General features: G+C 39.4%; 1 protein-coding gene across 1 annotated transcript in view; it reads right to left on the reverse strand.

The window, feature by feature from the left end:
- kif22 (kinesin family member 22) overlaps nucleotides 1-14,895 on the reverse strand; it is a 59,126-nt gene that overhangs the window by 37,828 nt on the left and 6,403 nt on the right. The window contains exons 6-7 of the mRNA XM_046369384.1: nucleotides 10,065-10,461; nucleotides 3,930-4,047 (exon numbers count right to left, since the gene is read on the reverse strand). Coding sequence (XP_046225340.1) covers nucleotides 3,930-4,047; nucleotides 10,065-10,461 — 515 coding nt within the window. The remainder of the gene's footprint in view (nucleotides 1-3,929; nucleotides 4,048-10,064; nucleotides 10,462-14,895) is intronic.

Here is a 14,895-nt window from a genome sequence, read left to right on the forward strand (position 1 = left end):
AGGCCCTGAGTCAACCATGAATCCCATATTGTACAATTGAGGAGAAATGTGAGGCCATCTGTCAAAAAGCTGAAGCCTGAAGCTGAACCAAAACATGGCTCATGCAACAACAGGACAATGATCCAAAACACACAAACAAAGCTACAACAGAATGGCTCAAAAATAATAAATGGTGGGTTAAAGCCCAGATTTCAATCCAGTCAATGCTGTTGGGGGGGGGGGGGGGGCTTGAAGTGGGCCGTGCATGCAAAAAAGCCCACAAACATGCCACATTTGAAGCAGTACTGTAGAGAAGAGTAGGCAAAGATTCCTCCCAGTCAATGTGAGAGACTAATAGACAGTTACAAGAAACAGCTACATTAAGTTAATCATCCAAAGAGGATACACCAGCTATCGAAGCTAGGGGTGTACTTATTTTGTCCGCGTTTCTGTAGATTGGTCATGAATAAATTATTGCAAAGTATAATCTTTCAGTGTCCATTTGTTAAATTAAGTTACCTTTAACTGTCAATAGTGTTGAAGTGAAGATTACATATCCATCTGTCCAAATAAGTACCAAAAAAAAAGAACTTTCCAAGGGGGTACTTACTCAGTCACTGCCATGAGAGATTAGTTAGTCATGTGGAAAAGTATGTTTATATGCACACTAACAATTCGATATTAAACTGATTATGGCAGTAGGTAGATTACGCAAAGGTCCTGTAAACACCGTACTGTGCTCATCTTAAATGGATGTAAGGTCAAAATCGACGTAAGCATACGGCGATGAAAATACCTGGTTTTCTAAGATATCTTTTGAATTATTAGGACATGTAAACATCTTAAAATCGGCGTTCCAGCAGTGTATTTGATCTGCGCATGTGTGCTAGCACCAGCCGAGCGAATCTCTTTTAGCACGAGGGAAGTGTGTTCAGAAACAACTGAATGTATGCGTCTTGAGTAATTTTTACATACAAATTATAAGTTAAGAATTCAAAATCAAATATGCTTCCCAAAAATAACATGTTTGCTATGGTAGAACATTTATTTTAATTGACAATTTTATGTATTTAACAGACTGCCATCAGTTTGCCTGATTTCAGATGTGTCCATGTAAACAGGTTAATCATTCATCTTGCAAAGCATGCAAATGTTTTATATCGAACAACTATGGCAAATCTGACTATGCACATAATCTTATTATTGTGTGCATGTAACTGCACTCAGTTTGACATATTCCAACATTATAAAGTTAATCTTTCAACTAGCCATTTCAACATTATGTTAATAAATGTTTAAATACAATAAATAATATTACACGCACACGCAGTAGCCATCTGACATAAAGAAATGCATGTCGGTGTCGTAGCATGCCACTAGCATATCTCTACAGTTCAAGTCAAAAGTTTGGACACCTACTCATTCCAGGGTTTTTCTTTATTTTTTTTAACTATTTTCTATTTTTTTTTTTTACTATTTTCTAACCTTTTGCCAACCTTTTTTTCATTTTCTTTTACCCCTTTTTCCTCCCCAATTTCATGGTAACCAATTGTTTTAGTAGCTACTATCTTGTGTCATCGCTACAACTCCCGTACGGGCACGGGAGAGACTAAGGTTGAAAGTCAAGCGTCCTCCGATACACAACCCAACCAAGCCACACTGCTTCTTAACCCAGCGCGCATCAAAACCGGAAGCCAGCCGCACCAATGTGTCGGAGGAAACACTGTGAACCTGGCAACCTTGGTTAGCGCGCTCCAACCCGCCACAGGAGTCGCTGGTGCGCGATGAGACAAGGATATCCCTACCGGCCAAACCCCCCCCTAACCCGGACGACGCTAGGCCAATTGTGCGTCACCCCACGGACCTCCAGGTCGCGGCCTGTTACAACAGAGCATGGGCGCGAACCCAAGGTCTCTGGTGGAACAGCTGGCGCTGCAGTACAGTGCCCTTAACCACTGCGCCACCCGGGAGGCAAATTAGCCAACCTTTGACAGCTTTGCACACTCTTGGCATTCTCTCAACCAGCTTCATGAGGTAGTGACCTGGAATGCATTTCAATTAACAGGTGTGCCTTGCTAAAAGTTCATTTGTGGAATTTCTTTCCTTAATGGTTTGAGACAATTGTGTTGTGACAAGGTAGGGGTGGTATAAAAGAGATAGCCCTATTTGGTAAAAAGAACAAGTCCATATTATGGCAAGAACAGCTTAAATAAGCTAAGAGAAACTACAGTCCATTTTTAAAAACATTTAACCTTTATTTAACTCGACAAGTCAGTTAAGAACAAATTCTTATTTACAACGACGGCCTAGGAACAGTGGGTTAACTGCCTTGTTCAGGGGCAGAACAACAGATTTTTATCTTGTCAGCTCAACCTTCCGGTTACTAGTCTAACACTAACCACTAGGCTACCTGCCGCCCCATTACGTTAAGACAAGAATGTCAGTCTATCTGGAAAATGTGAAGAACTTAGAAAGTTTCTTCAGGTGCAGTCACAAAAACCATCAAGTGCTATGATGAAACTGGTTGTCATGAGGACCGCCACAGGGAAAGGAAGACCTAGAATTACCCCCGCTGCAGAGGATATCTGCATTATCTGCACCTCAGATTGCACCGAAATAAATGCTTCACACAGTTCAAGAAACAGACATCTGTTCAGAGGAGACTTTGTGAATGAGATCGTCATGGTCGAATTGCTGCAAAGAAACCACTACTAAAGGACACCAATAATAAGAAGAGACTTGCTTGGGCCAAGAAAGACAAGCAATGGACCAGTGAAAATCTGTCCTGATGTGAACATTTTAGATTTTTGGTTCCTCCCGCTGTGTCTTTGTGAGACGTGGAGTAGGTGAATGGATGATCTCTGCATGTGTGGTTCCCACCTTTTATTTGACCTTTATTTAACTAGGCAAGTCAGTTAAGAACAAATTCTTATTTTAATTGACTGCGTAGGAACAGTGGGTTAACTGCCTGTTCAGGGGCAGAACGACAGATCCCTTGTCAGCTTGGGGATTTGAACTTGCAACCTTCCGGTTACTGGTCCAACGCTCTAACCACTAGGCTACCCTGCCGCCCCACCTTGAAGCATGGAGGTGGGGGTGTGATGGTGCTTTGCTGGTGACACGGTCTGTGATTCATTTTAAATTCAAGGCACACTTAACCAGCATGGCTACTAAAACATTCTGCAGCAATACGCCATCCGAACTAGTTTGCACTTAGCGTGACTATCATTTGTTTGTCAACAGTACAATGACCCAACACACCTCCAGGCTGTGTAAGGGCTATTTGACCAAGGAGAGTGGAGTGCTGCATCAGATGACCTGGCCTCCACAATCACCTGACCTCAACCCAAATGAGATGGTTTGGGATGAGTTGGACAGCAGAGTAAAAAAAAAGCAGCCAACAAGTGCTCAGCATATGTGGGAACTCAGTAAAGACTGTTGGAAAAGCATTCCTCATTAAGCTGGTTGAGAGAATACCAAGAGTGTGCAAAGCTGTCATCAAGGCAAAGTGTGGCTACTTTGAACAAATCTGAAATATATTTTGATTTAACATTTTTTTGGTTATTCTACAATGTAGAAAATAGTAAAATAAAGAAAAACCCTGGAATGAGTAGAAGTGTCAACTTTTGACTGGTACTGTACGTATGTATAACACATCGATTAATCACTGGAATGACTTAAAGGCAAAGGAACATAACGATTACATATTAAGTATGGTGAACTGGGTCAGGTGTGTAAATTAAGGATGCACTGATGTGGACATTGAGCCAATATTGATCATTCCTTGGCCATAATGACTAACACTGACATGTTTTTCTGTAATTCTCGGCTAATACGGAAATGAAGACTAATTGATTGTGAAACCCTATTTGCACAGTTAAGGTTGCTATAGTTCATTTTTTTTATGTAGGGAAGATATAGATTGTGTTGAATAGGGAAGGGCCTCCAACCTGTGTAGCTGTGCTGGGGGTGTAGGATCCTCCTGAACGGTCTTCTTCACGTCTTTTAGCTTCTTTTTCTGGGGCTCACCGGACCGCCCAGCCTCCTGCTCCTCCCTGGACCTCTTCACTGCAGCACAGAGGGGGGTACATCAATGATATTACATATCAAAATTAATGTTGCAAAATCCTGGAGCCTCATAAATAACCACTACGTAAATTTGTCACCAAGACTGAGCATGCAAACAAATTGAGTTAAATGTTTCCCGTTTAAAAAATCAGACCCGTTGTAAAAATTTGCGAGTTAACGAGAGTATAACTCGCCCATAAAAATCAACTTTCATGCCCTTATTTGCTGTATATTTTGTACCTACTGGAATTAGACCGAGTCAGTATCTAAAGGAAATAGTGAACTTGAACATAGGAGCACGTAAAACGTCAGCCATCCCCTCCGGCGCCATTCTACCAATGTCTTTGTGAGGCGTTTCTGAAAGACCAACAATTGCAAATTGTTGTGGACTTGTAAACAGATCATTTCGAACACAATAATGGATTGCATTAACTTTTTATGGAACCTAAATATGCTGCACTGCCCTCGAATTCTGAAATAGTGTCTATACACTATCTGAGTATACTACAGTAGACCTAGTCGCTCTGGATAAGAGCATCTGCTAAATGACTTAAATGTAAATGTAAAATGTACTTACAGTGACAGCCGACACTTCAATGCAAAATAAACGGTTCACCTGTTAAATTTTACTGTGTGTTATAAACCACGCTGCCCGTCGGATGAATATAGAACACTAGAAATAATAATAGCCTATCTAATAGGCCCAATTAAATGATATGTGGAAGGTAAATTGTTGTATGGCTACTTCGGGAAATACGGGAAATATAAACTCAACCGTCTCAACATAACCAGAAATGGTGAGGAATTTATTCTGCAATGGTTCTGATATACATTGGCAAGAAAAAGTATGTGAACCCTTTGGAATTACCTAGCTTTCTGCATAAATTGGTCATAACATTTGATCTGATCTTCATTAAGTCCCAACAATAGACAAACACAGTCTGCGTAATCTAATAACAAACAATTATATCTTATGTTTTCATTGAACACACCGTGTAAACATTCACAGTGCAGGGTGGGAAAAGTATGTGAACCCTTGGATTTAATAACTGGTTGACCCTCCTTTGGCAGCAATAACCTCAACCAAACGTGTTCTGTAGTTGCGGATCAGACCTGCACAACGGTCAGGAGGAATTTTGGACCATTCCTCTTTACAAAACTGTTTCCGTTCAGCAATATTCTTGGAATGTCTGGTGTGAACTGCTCGAGGTCATGTTACAGCATCTCAACCGGGTTGAGGTCAGGACCCTGACTGGGCCAATCCAGAAGGCTGTGTTTTGGGTTGTTGTCCTGTTGCATCACCAAACTTCAGTTGAGCTTCAATTGGCGGACAGAAACATTTTGCAGAAGAATACAAGGCTGAACTTGGGAATTCATTTTTCAGTCGATGATAGCAAGCTGTCCAAGACCTGAGGCAGCAAACAGCCCAAACCATGATGCTCCCTCCACCATACTTTACAGTTGGGATGAGGTTTTGATGTGTGCTGTGCTTTTTTCTCGGCACATAGTGTTGTGTTCCTTCCAAACAACTCAAATGTAGTTTTATCTGTCCTCAGAATATTTTGCCAGTAGCGCTGTGGAACATCCAGATGCTCTTTTGCGAACTTCAGACATGCAGCAATGTTTTTTTGTAGCTTCCTCAGTGGTGTTCTCCCATGAACACCAATTCTTGGTTAGTGTTTTACGTATCGTAGACTCGTCAGAGATGTTCGCATGTGAGATCTGTGTAAGTCTTTAGCTGACACTATGATTCTTCTTAACTTCATTCAGCATTTTGCGCTGTGCTCTTGTAGCCATCTTTGCAGGACAGCCACTCCTAGAGAGAGAAGCAACTGTGCTAAACTTTCTCCATTTACAGACAATTTGTCTTACCGTGTACTGATGAACATCAATGCTTTTAGAGATACTTTTGTAACCCTTTCCAGCTTTATGAAAGTCAACGAATCTTAATTTTGGGTCTTCTGAGATCTCTTTTGTTAGAGGCATGGTTCACATCAGGAAATGCTTCTTGTGAATAGCAGACTCACATTGTGAGTTGTTTATATTGCATTATATTTTATAACCAACATCAACAACCTCGTCTCATTGATTGGACTCCAGGTTAGCTGACTCCAATTAGCGTTTGGAGAAGTCAATAGCCTAGATATTCACCATTTTTTCCCAACCTACACTGTGAATGTTTAAATTATTTATTCAAAATAGGCAAGAAAAACACAACAATTTGTGTGTTATTAGTTTAAGCAGAATGTGATTGTCTGTTGTGACTTACTGGAAGATTAGATCACATTGTTTGACCAATTTATGCAGAAGTCCAGGTAATTCCAACGGGTTCACATACTTTCTTGCAAATGTATGTATGTATGTATGTATGTATGTATGTATGTATGTATGTATGTATGTGTATGTATGTATGTATGTATGTATGTATGTATGTATGTATGTATGTATGTATGTATGTATGTATGTATGTATGTATGTATGTATGTATGTATGTATGTATGTATGTATGTATGTATGTATGTATGTATGTATGTATGTATGTATGTATGTATGTATGTATGTATGTATGTATGTATGTATGTATGTATGTATGTATGTATGTATGTATGTATGTATGTATGTATGTATGTATGTATGTATGTATGTATGTATGTATGTATGTATGTATGTATGTATGTATGTATGTATGTATGTATGTATGTATGTATGTATGTATGTATGTATTATGCTTAGATATTAAATATTGTCTGCACAAGAAACTTGACATTATAATATTCATATGTATAGTTAGTCGGAAGTTTACATACACCTTAGCCAAATACTTTAAAAACTCAGTTTTTCAAACTTCCTGACAATTAATCCTAGTAAAAATTCTGTTTTAGGTCAGTTAGGATCACCACTTTATTTTAAATAAAGTGAAATGTCAGAATAATAGTAGAGAGTGATTTATTTGAGCTTATATTTCTTTCAACACATTCCCAGTGGCTCAGAAGTTTGCATACACTCAATTAGTATTTGGTAGCATTGCCTTTAAATTGTTTAACTTGGGTCAAGTGTTTCGGGTAGCCTTCCACAAGATTCCCACAATAAGTTGGGTGATTTTTGGCCCATTCCTCCTGACAGAGCTGGTGTAACTGAGTCAGATTTGTAGGCCTCCTTGCTCGCACGAGCCTTTTCAGTTCTGCCCACAAATGTTCCAATGGGACTGAGGTCAGGGCTTTGTGATGGCCACTCCAGTACCTTGACTTTGTTGTCATTAAGCCATTTTGCCACAACCTTGTAAGTATGCTTGGGGTCATTGTCCATTTGGAAGACCAATTTGCTACCAAGCTTTAACAACCTGACTGATGTCTTCAAATGTTGCTTCGATATATCCACATCATTTCCCTACAATGATCGCATCTATTTTGTGAAGTGCACCAGTCCCTCCTGCAGCAAAGCACTCCCACAACATGTGAAGCACGGGGGTGGCAGCATCATTTGAGATGTTCTTCGGCTTGCACGCCTCCCCCTTTATTCCTCCAAACATAACGATGGTCATTATGGCCAAGCAGTTCCATTTTTGTTTCATCAGACCAGAGGACATTTCTCTAAAAAGTACGATCTTTGTCCCCATGTGCAGTTGCAAACCGTAGTCTGGCTTTTTTATGGTGGTTTAGGAGCAGTGGCTTCTTCCTTACTGAGCAGCCTTTCAGGTTATGTCGATATAGGACTTGTTTTACTGTGAATATAGATACACATTTGTACCGGTTTCCTCCAGCATCTTCACAAGGTTCTTTGCTGTTGTTCTGGGATTGATTTGCACTTTCCACTCCAAAGTACGTTCATCTCTAGGAGACAGAACGCATCTCCTTCCTGAGCAGTATGATGGCTGCGTGGTCCCATGGTGTTTATACAGATGAACGTGGTACCTTCAGGCGTTTGGAAATTGCTCTCAAGGATGAACCAGACTTGGACAATTGTAGACCTCCTTCTGAGGTCTTAGAGGATTTCTTTTTTAATTTCCCCATGATGTCAAGCAAAGCTGCACCGAGATTGAAGGTAGGCCTTGAAATGCATCCACAGGTACACCTCCAATTGACAAAAATTATGTAAATTAGCCTATCGAGAAGCTTCTAAAGCCATGACATAATTCTCTGGAATTTTCCAAGCTGTTTAAAGGCAAAGTCAACTTAGTGTATGTAAACTTCAGACCCACTGGAATTGTGATACAGTGAATAATCAGTGAAATAATCTGTCTGTAAACAATTGTTGGGAAAATAATTTGTGTCATGCACAAAGGAGATGTCCTAGCCGACTTGCCAAAACTATAGTTTGTTAACAAGAAATTTGTGGAGTGGTAGAAAAACTAGTTTTAATGACTCCAACCTAAGTGTATGTAAACTTCCGACTTCAACTGTAGGTCTGGCTTACAAATGTCAATGGAAAGGGTGAAACATTATTCAAGCATTAAACTGCGCTTCGGATTGGATCGCATAGAGCAAAATACTTGAAATAGCTTATCTAATTTCCTACTGTGACGTGGGTCCAATTAAATGAGAGATGGGACGAATGATAGCCTACTAACTTGTTGTAAGCCTACAGACTACTTCGCAAGTAGCCTATGAAACCACCAGTCACAAAAGGTGAGGAATTTATTCTGCAATGGTCATGGAAATGTATTTTTCTAATTATTTTGGAATGCAAAGGCAAAAAAATTAAGTTTCACTCTTCTCACTAACGGCAAATGTTTGCATCTTATTATATTTAGCTAGGCTACCTAAGAGTCATATATTCCCCATTTGCACAAGGCTACTACTTTTGCCCTGCGACGTAATACATCTCCCACTATAAACTGTATGTACACATTATCTAAAGTTTGTGGGAGGATAAGCGCATTCTCACGCCAAGTTGGGTTTGTATATAATGTAAACTTTATCAAAGTTCTCAGTAAAAAAAAAAAATATTGGTAAGAGGGTCCCCTCCCAGCTTATTCCCTGTTGTGAATAAGTGCCTGCTCCATTTACTCAATCATTGCTAGAGCTGTCTAGGCTGCATTGTTAGCTCAGTCACGCTGCACAGAAGTTATCACACATGAATAATGCACCACAACATGTAGAAACTGTTCATTACTGTAGGCAAAACAATGTCCATAGAGCCTAGAACACTTTTATGATGCAAGACGATACCGCAAGGCTACAATTAAAAATGGAAGCTAACTTTCCTTGCTAGCTTACAGCGGAATTCACTTCCCTAGTACTTTTTTGTGATAATATGCATAACAAAATACGTTGACGTCAAAGCTGATTGTGACCAAACGTTATTAACTCGTCTCCCTCGTCACAAAAAAATCTAATCACTTCTTAGTCTACCTCAACTCCATCTGGCTTCTACTAGATTCCATAAGCACAGTCAGATTCGACAGCCACATTCTGCCTTGTAAATGAGTCATTACTTTATTAAAAGAGACTGCAGACACTTCTATAAAATGAATGCTTCTATGTAAATGTTGTTGATCAGTACAATAAAATAATATATGTTCTAATAGTTGCCAATATAAGAAGTCCTAAATGGGAGGGATTGTTAGTAATCTGTAGCTAAAACAAGCTCAACTCAATGCACGCACACACTCCATTGGAATAATATGCATTCACCTGTATTGTGAATAGACCGAGGCTACATCTTGATTTACCCAGTTCATCAGTAGAGATATACCATTCAAATTAATTATTAACTTTATGTTGTTTGGAAGTTAGATTGGCAAGAACTTTGTCAAATTGATTGTATGATTGTATAATGGAGTCATTAATAAATACATGGCTGTCTAAAAGAAAAAGAAAAAATAATAATTAAAGTTTAATTTGTGATTAGTACAATTTTATGTCAAACAGTAAGAACCACCAGGAAAAAAGGCACCAGGGTTCAGGGAACCAGGGTTCTTGTCAAAACTTGAATCCATCCAAATCTACAATTGTGCTGTGCCATATTACTTGCTGCCTGCAATGAACGGGCCCATAATATAATCGCCCCTTTCTCACCTTGTACAGATGGCACGGTCACCGTCTCCCGTACGAAGGGCTTGTTGACGATCTGCTTGGACTTGGCGGCAAAGTTGAGTGCTGTGAAGGTTTCAAAGTAGTATGTGTACTCGGGTGCGATGTTGGTGATCATGACCGAGTGGGACGAGCCGCCCAGCGAGTCCTGCAGAAGCCTTGTCAGCTTGCTGTCACGGTAGGGCACACGCCCGCCGCCGCCCGCGTTGAGCGAGTCCACCACCTTGCTGAGGGTGAAGAGGGAGAGGTTGATGGCACCGCTCTCCTTTAGGCGGATGCCCTTGTTGCCCGTACGCCGGTTGTCCTCCGAGCCGGCCAGGTCCACGAGGTAGAGCTTGCCTGTCTGCTGCCGGTGCGGGGGGTTGCGCTGTGTACGCACCACCTGGAGAGAGGCAGAAGGAATGATTAACTTGTATTTATTCAGGGAAGCTCAATTGAGACCAGGTGTCTCATTTTCAATCGTGCCCTGAGGACATAAAAGAAAATATAAAACTACAAGATACAATACGAAGTACACTAGATCAATCACAGCAATCACAAACAAGTTATCAAAAGTCAATCAAAACAATTGAACACCTCATAAACTCATTTGTCAGTTTTAAACTGAGCAAATCCAAACATAATGCATTTTTGTAAACGATTCCAAAAATGTGGAGTGTTAAAACTAAAAGTGGATTTACCTAGTTCGGTAGAGACCCGAGGAACCTCAAGAGTTACCAAACCTGTTCACAGGGTTGCTTATGTCATGTTTTTATACTTTAAGAACTAAGGTAAGTGGGAAGCTTGTATAGTTTGGCAAACAAAAAAGGTAGTAATGAAGTGATCTACGGGTCTTTAATGAGAACAAGCCAACTATCTGGCAACAGCTCTGGAGGACATTCCTGCAGTCAACATGCCAATGGCACACTCCCTCAAACTTGAGACATCTGTGGCATTGTGGTGTGACAAAACTGCACATTTTAGAGTGGCCTATTATGGTCTCCAGCACAAGGTGCACCTGTGTAATGATCATGCTGTTTAATCAGCCTATTGATATGAAACACCCGTCAGGTGGATGGGCCATCTTGGCAAAGGAGAAATTCTCACTAACAGCGATGTAAGGAAACTCGTGCACAACATTTGAAATAAGCTTTTTGTGCACATGGAACATTTCTGGGATCTGTTATTTCAGTGCCTTTAAGACCAACACTTTACATGTTAAATTATTATTTTGTTCAGTGTAGTTACTCCATAACCTAATTGACAGAGTGAAAAGAGAGAACCCTGTACAGAATCAATAATATTCCAAAACATGCAATAAGGCACTAAAGTAAAACTTCAAATAATGTGTCAAAGAAATTAACTTTATGTCTTGAATATGAAGAGTTATGTTTGGGGCAAATCCAACACATCACTAAGTACCACTCTTCATATGGGTATGCTTGTCATCAGCAAGGACTAGGGAGTGTTTTAGGATAGAAAGAAACTGAATATATCTAAGCACAGGCAAATATCCTAGAGGAAAACCTGGTTCAGTCTGCTTTCCAACAGACATTTGGAAACAAACACCTTTCAGCAGGACAATATCCTAAAACACAAGGACAAATACGCACTGGAATAGCTTACAAAGACGACATTGAATGTTAGTGAGTAGCTTAGTTACAGTTTCGACTTAAAATTGGCAAGACTTGAAAATTGCTCTCTAGCAATGCTCACCAATCACCTTGACAGAGCTTGAAGAAGGTTTAAAATAAAACAATTGTATAATCCAGGTGTGCAAAGCGCTTAGAGGGTTACCAAGAAAGACTCACAGCTGTAATCGCTACCAAATGTGATTCTAACACTCGGGTTTGAAAACTTATTTAATCAAGAGTGTTTTTCTTAATACATTTTTTTTAAAGAATCGTAATTTTAACAAATGTTACATTTTTCTTCCACTTTGACATGATAATTTTGTGTAGATCATTGAGAGAAAAAAAGCTAATTCAATCCCACTTTGTTACAAAATGCAGAATAAGTCAAGGGGTGTGAATACTTTCTGAAGGCACTGTAAGTTTTAAACCAACTTTTTGTAACATAGCCTGGTCAACAGTTTGGGCAATAGCATAGATAAGAGTCTTCTGAATAGAAATTAATATTATAAACAGAGATCAATATTATTCATATAAATAGTTTAGAGAACACGTCCCAATACCGATCCCAGCGTTACACCTTTTGTAATATACCCGAAACTAGACTTTGGTTTACACCATCAGAAATCACGCAATGTGTCCGATCTGACAGATAGGCTTCAGTTTGAGAACTGATCTAGGCCTATTTCAGTCAGCCTTTGAATGAGAATGTAATGGTCAAGTGTCAAATACCTTGGAAATGTCTATAAATAAGGCAGCAAAGTTTTTTTTATGATCTAAGCAATTTAACACATCTAGAACAAGCGTAGCAGCTGAAACGGTACCATGACCAGCTCTAAAACGGTGCACATTTAGAATAGGATGAGAGAGAAAAAAGAATATTAGCTGAGAGTTGGGCAGGGATTCTAAAACTTTGGAAAGCCAAGATAAATATGGTTCAATTTATCTAAGTCAGAAGGATCATCTCCTTCGTGTAGGGAGAGTACATGTTCAGCTTTCAAGATCGTAGGAACAACTGTCAAGTTAAAAATATAGGTAAACAATTCTGCAATAAGTGGGGCAGAGTGCTGCATCATATGAAATGGTTGAAATAAAAATAGTGAATGTGTATATGAGAGTTCATTCATTATTTACAGTCACTTTTGAGGTGAATAAAGGACTCCCTCTCCTGGAATTAGAAGAATTTCCAGAAACTATTCTTTCAAATAGATGGCCTATCATTTTTCTAAGTTTTATTTTATACGAAGCATGCTTATCTGTTACCTGAACCCGACATTATACATTGGGTTAGGGACGGATAGGGCCTGTTTTTGCATCAATAGGTATCACTAACATTTTGAAGCTAAGCCATTTGCTTGATTCGCTGCACAGTACAGTGATATCTGACTAAGATCATAACTTGGTGTCAGAAGTGCTTCAACCTCATCAAATATAGCACAGGAGAGATTATTTCTCAGAAAATAAGGTTCTTTGAGTTTTGTCAGAGTTTAGAGTGACGAAAGGAGCCAACTGCTCTCGAATGTCTAGTCATTGAGATATGGATACTCACAGAAACAGAGCCGCCATGAGCAGAGCGTGACTGACAGAGAGGAACTAACAAAGTTATTTTGTATTTCGGGCAGGGCCTTAAATTTGGCAGAAGCAATTGGGCCTGGGTAGGTAGGTCCTGAACATTGCGGGCATGGGTAGGGCTTAAAATGAATGTCCATGCAGGGCTCTGATTTGCAACAATGTTAGAGAAGTGAAACAATTTAGGGCCTGATCCGAGTCAGAGATCGATGGCAATGCCCGTCACACAACCCCAGATCAGACATGAAATTATGCTCATTAAAATCCCTAAAATGTATTTGTAATAATGCATGGATGGTATTTAGGTTGCTTAACATCTCTTATGCAGGCAATGGGACACTGGTCACTGAACTCATTAGCAAAAATTATATGGATGTAAGGACTCACCAACACGCATCGGTCCCCGATTGTTCAGTCAGAAAATCTATTTAAACATTACCATTAACAGATTCACTCATTTTGCTTATATTACCTTCCATCCTTCTAAAAGAATGCACCAATTTGTAAGTCGCTCTGGATAAGAGCGTCTGCTAAATGACTTAAATGTAAATGTAAAAAATAAGCTAGTTTGGCAAGTTGCGTGCTCTCCTTCAGTGTCAAATTAAGCATGCAACTGTGTTGACAGTCATTGATCTACAAGTAATTTTATATACCAAACAACCCCAGGGAATATCAGTAGCCTGCCTAGTCAGACCGCGCACTGCGCCCAACGTGAAGTAGGCAGCCTGTTCCTGATCTTGCACGTCTGTGTGGAACCTTTAACATTCAAATGCTAAAACGGTTTCCGTGACATCAGGCTTTATTAATTGAGTGACAACCTACAGTACCAGTCAAAAGTTTGGACTCATTCATGGGTTCTCTTTATTTTTACTATTTTCTACATTGTAGAATAATAGTGAAAACATCAAAATTATGAAATTACACAGATGGAATCATGTAGTACCAAAAACGTGTTCAACATATCAAAATATATTATATATTTGATATTGTTCAAAGTAGCTTCCCTTTGCACAAAAGAAAAACAGTTTTTACTTTGTCATTATGAGGTATTGTGTTTGTTTTTTTTGCCTAACAAATCTAATGTAAAGAAATTTAGAATAAGGCTGCAACTAAATGTGGAAAAAGTCAAGTGGTCTGAATACTTTCCGATTGTACTGTGTATCTCGATTTGTGTGTTTTTTTCTAAATAAAAAAGACAATTAAAATAAGTGTTTTCTTCATTAAAATGAATAAAGAAATAATGCCACTTGTCTTTCTGTATCAATTAAGCCTATATGTGCAAAATAAACAAATGAACACCATCACTTGCCAGGCTGTCATTGAGCATAAGATTTTTTAAATATGAAAACATGCCTCATGTATCCCTGAAAATGTGCAAAATAAAACAAATACTACATTTCTGTCAAACAAAACAATATTCTACTTTGCTCCTATAGGTTTCTGGAGAGGAACTCAAGTCTGTCGACCGATTCTGGTTTGGGGCATGTCCTATGGCATGTTACAATGTTTCCAGCTGTGCTGAAGACCCTATCTGAAGGGGCATAGGTACTTCTTTGCAAGATCGCTCAGTCTTGGGTCTGTGTCAGGGGACATCAATTAGCTTGACAGCTCAGTTTTGATGGTGTCATCCTCTGACT

The sequence above is a fragment of the Oncorhynchus gorbuscha genome, linkage group LG11, assembly GCF_021184085.1.
Source record: "Oncorhynchus gorbuscha isolate QuinsamMale2020 ecotype Even-year linkage group LG11, OgorEven_v1.0, whole genome shotgun sequence".
Lineage (NCBI taxonomy): Eukaryota > Metazoa > Chordata > Actinopteri > Salmoniformes > Salmonidae > Oncorhynchus > Oncorhynchus gorbuscha.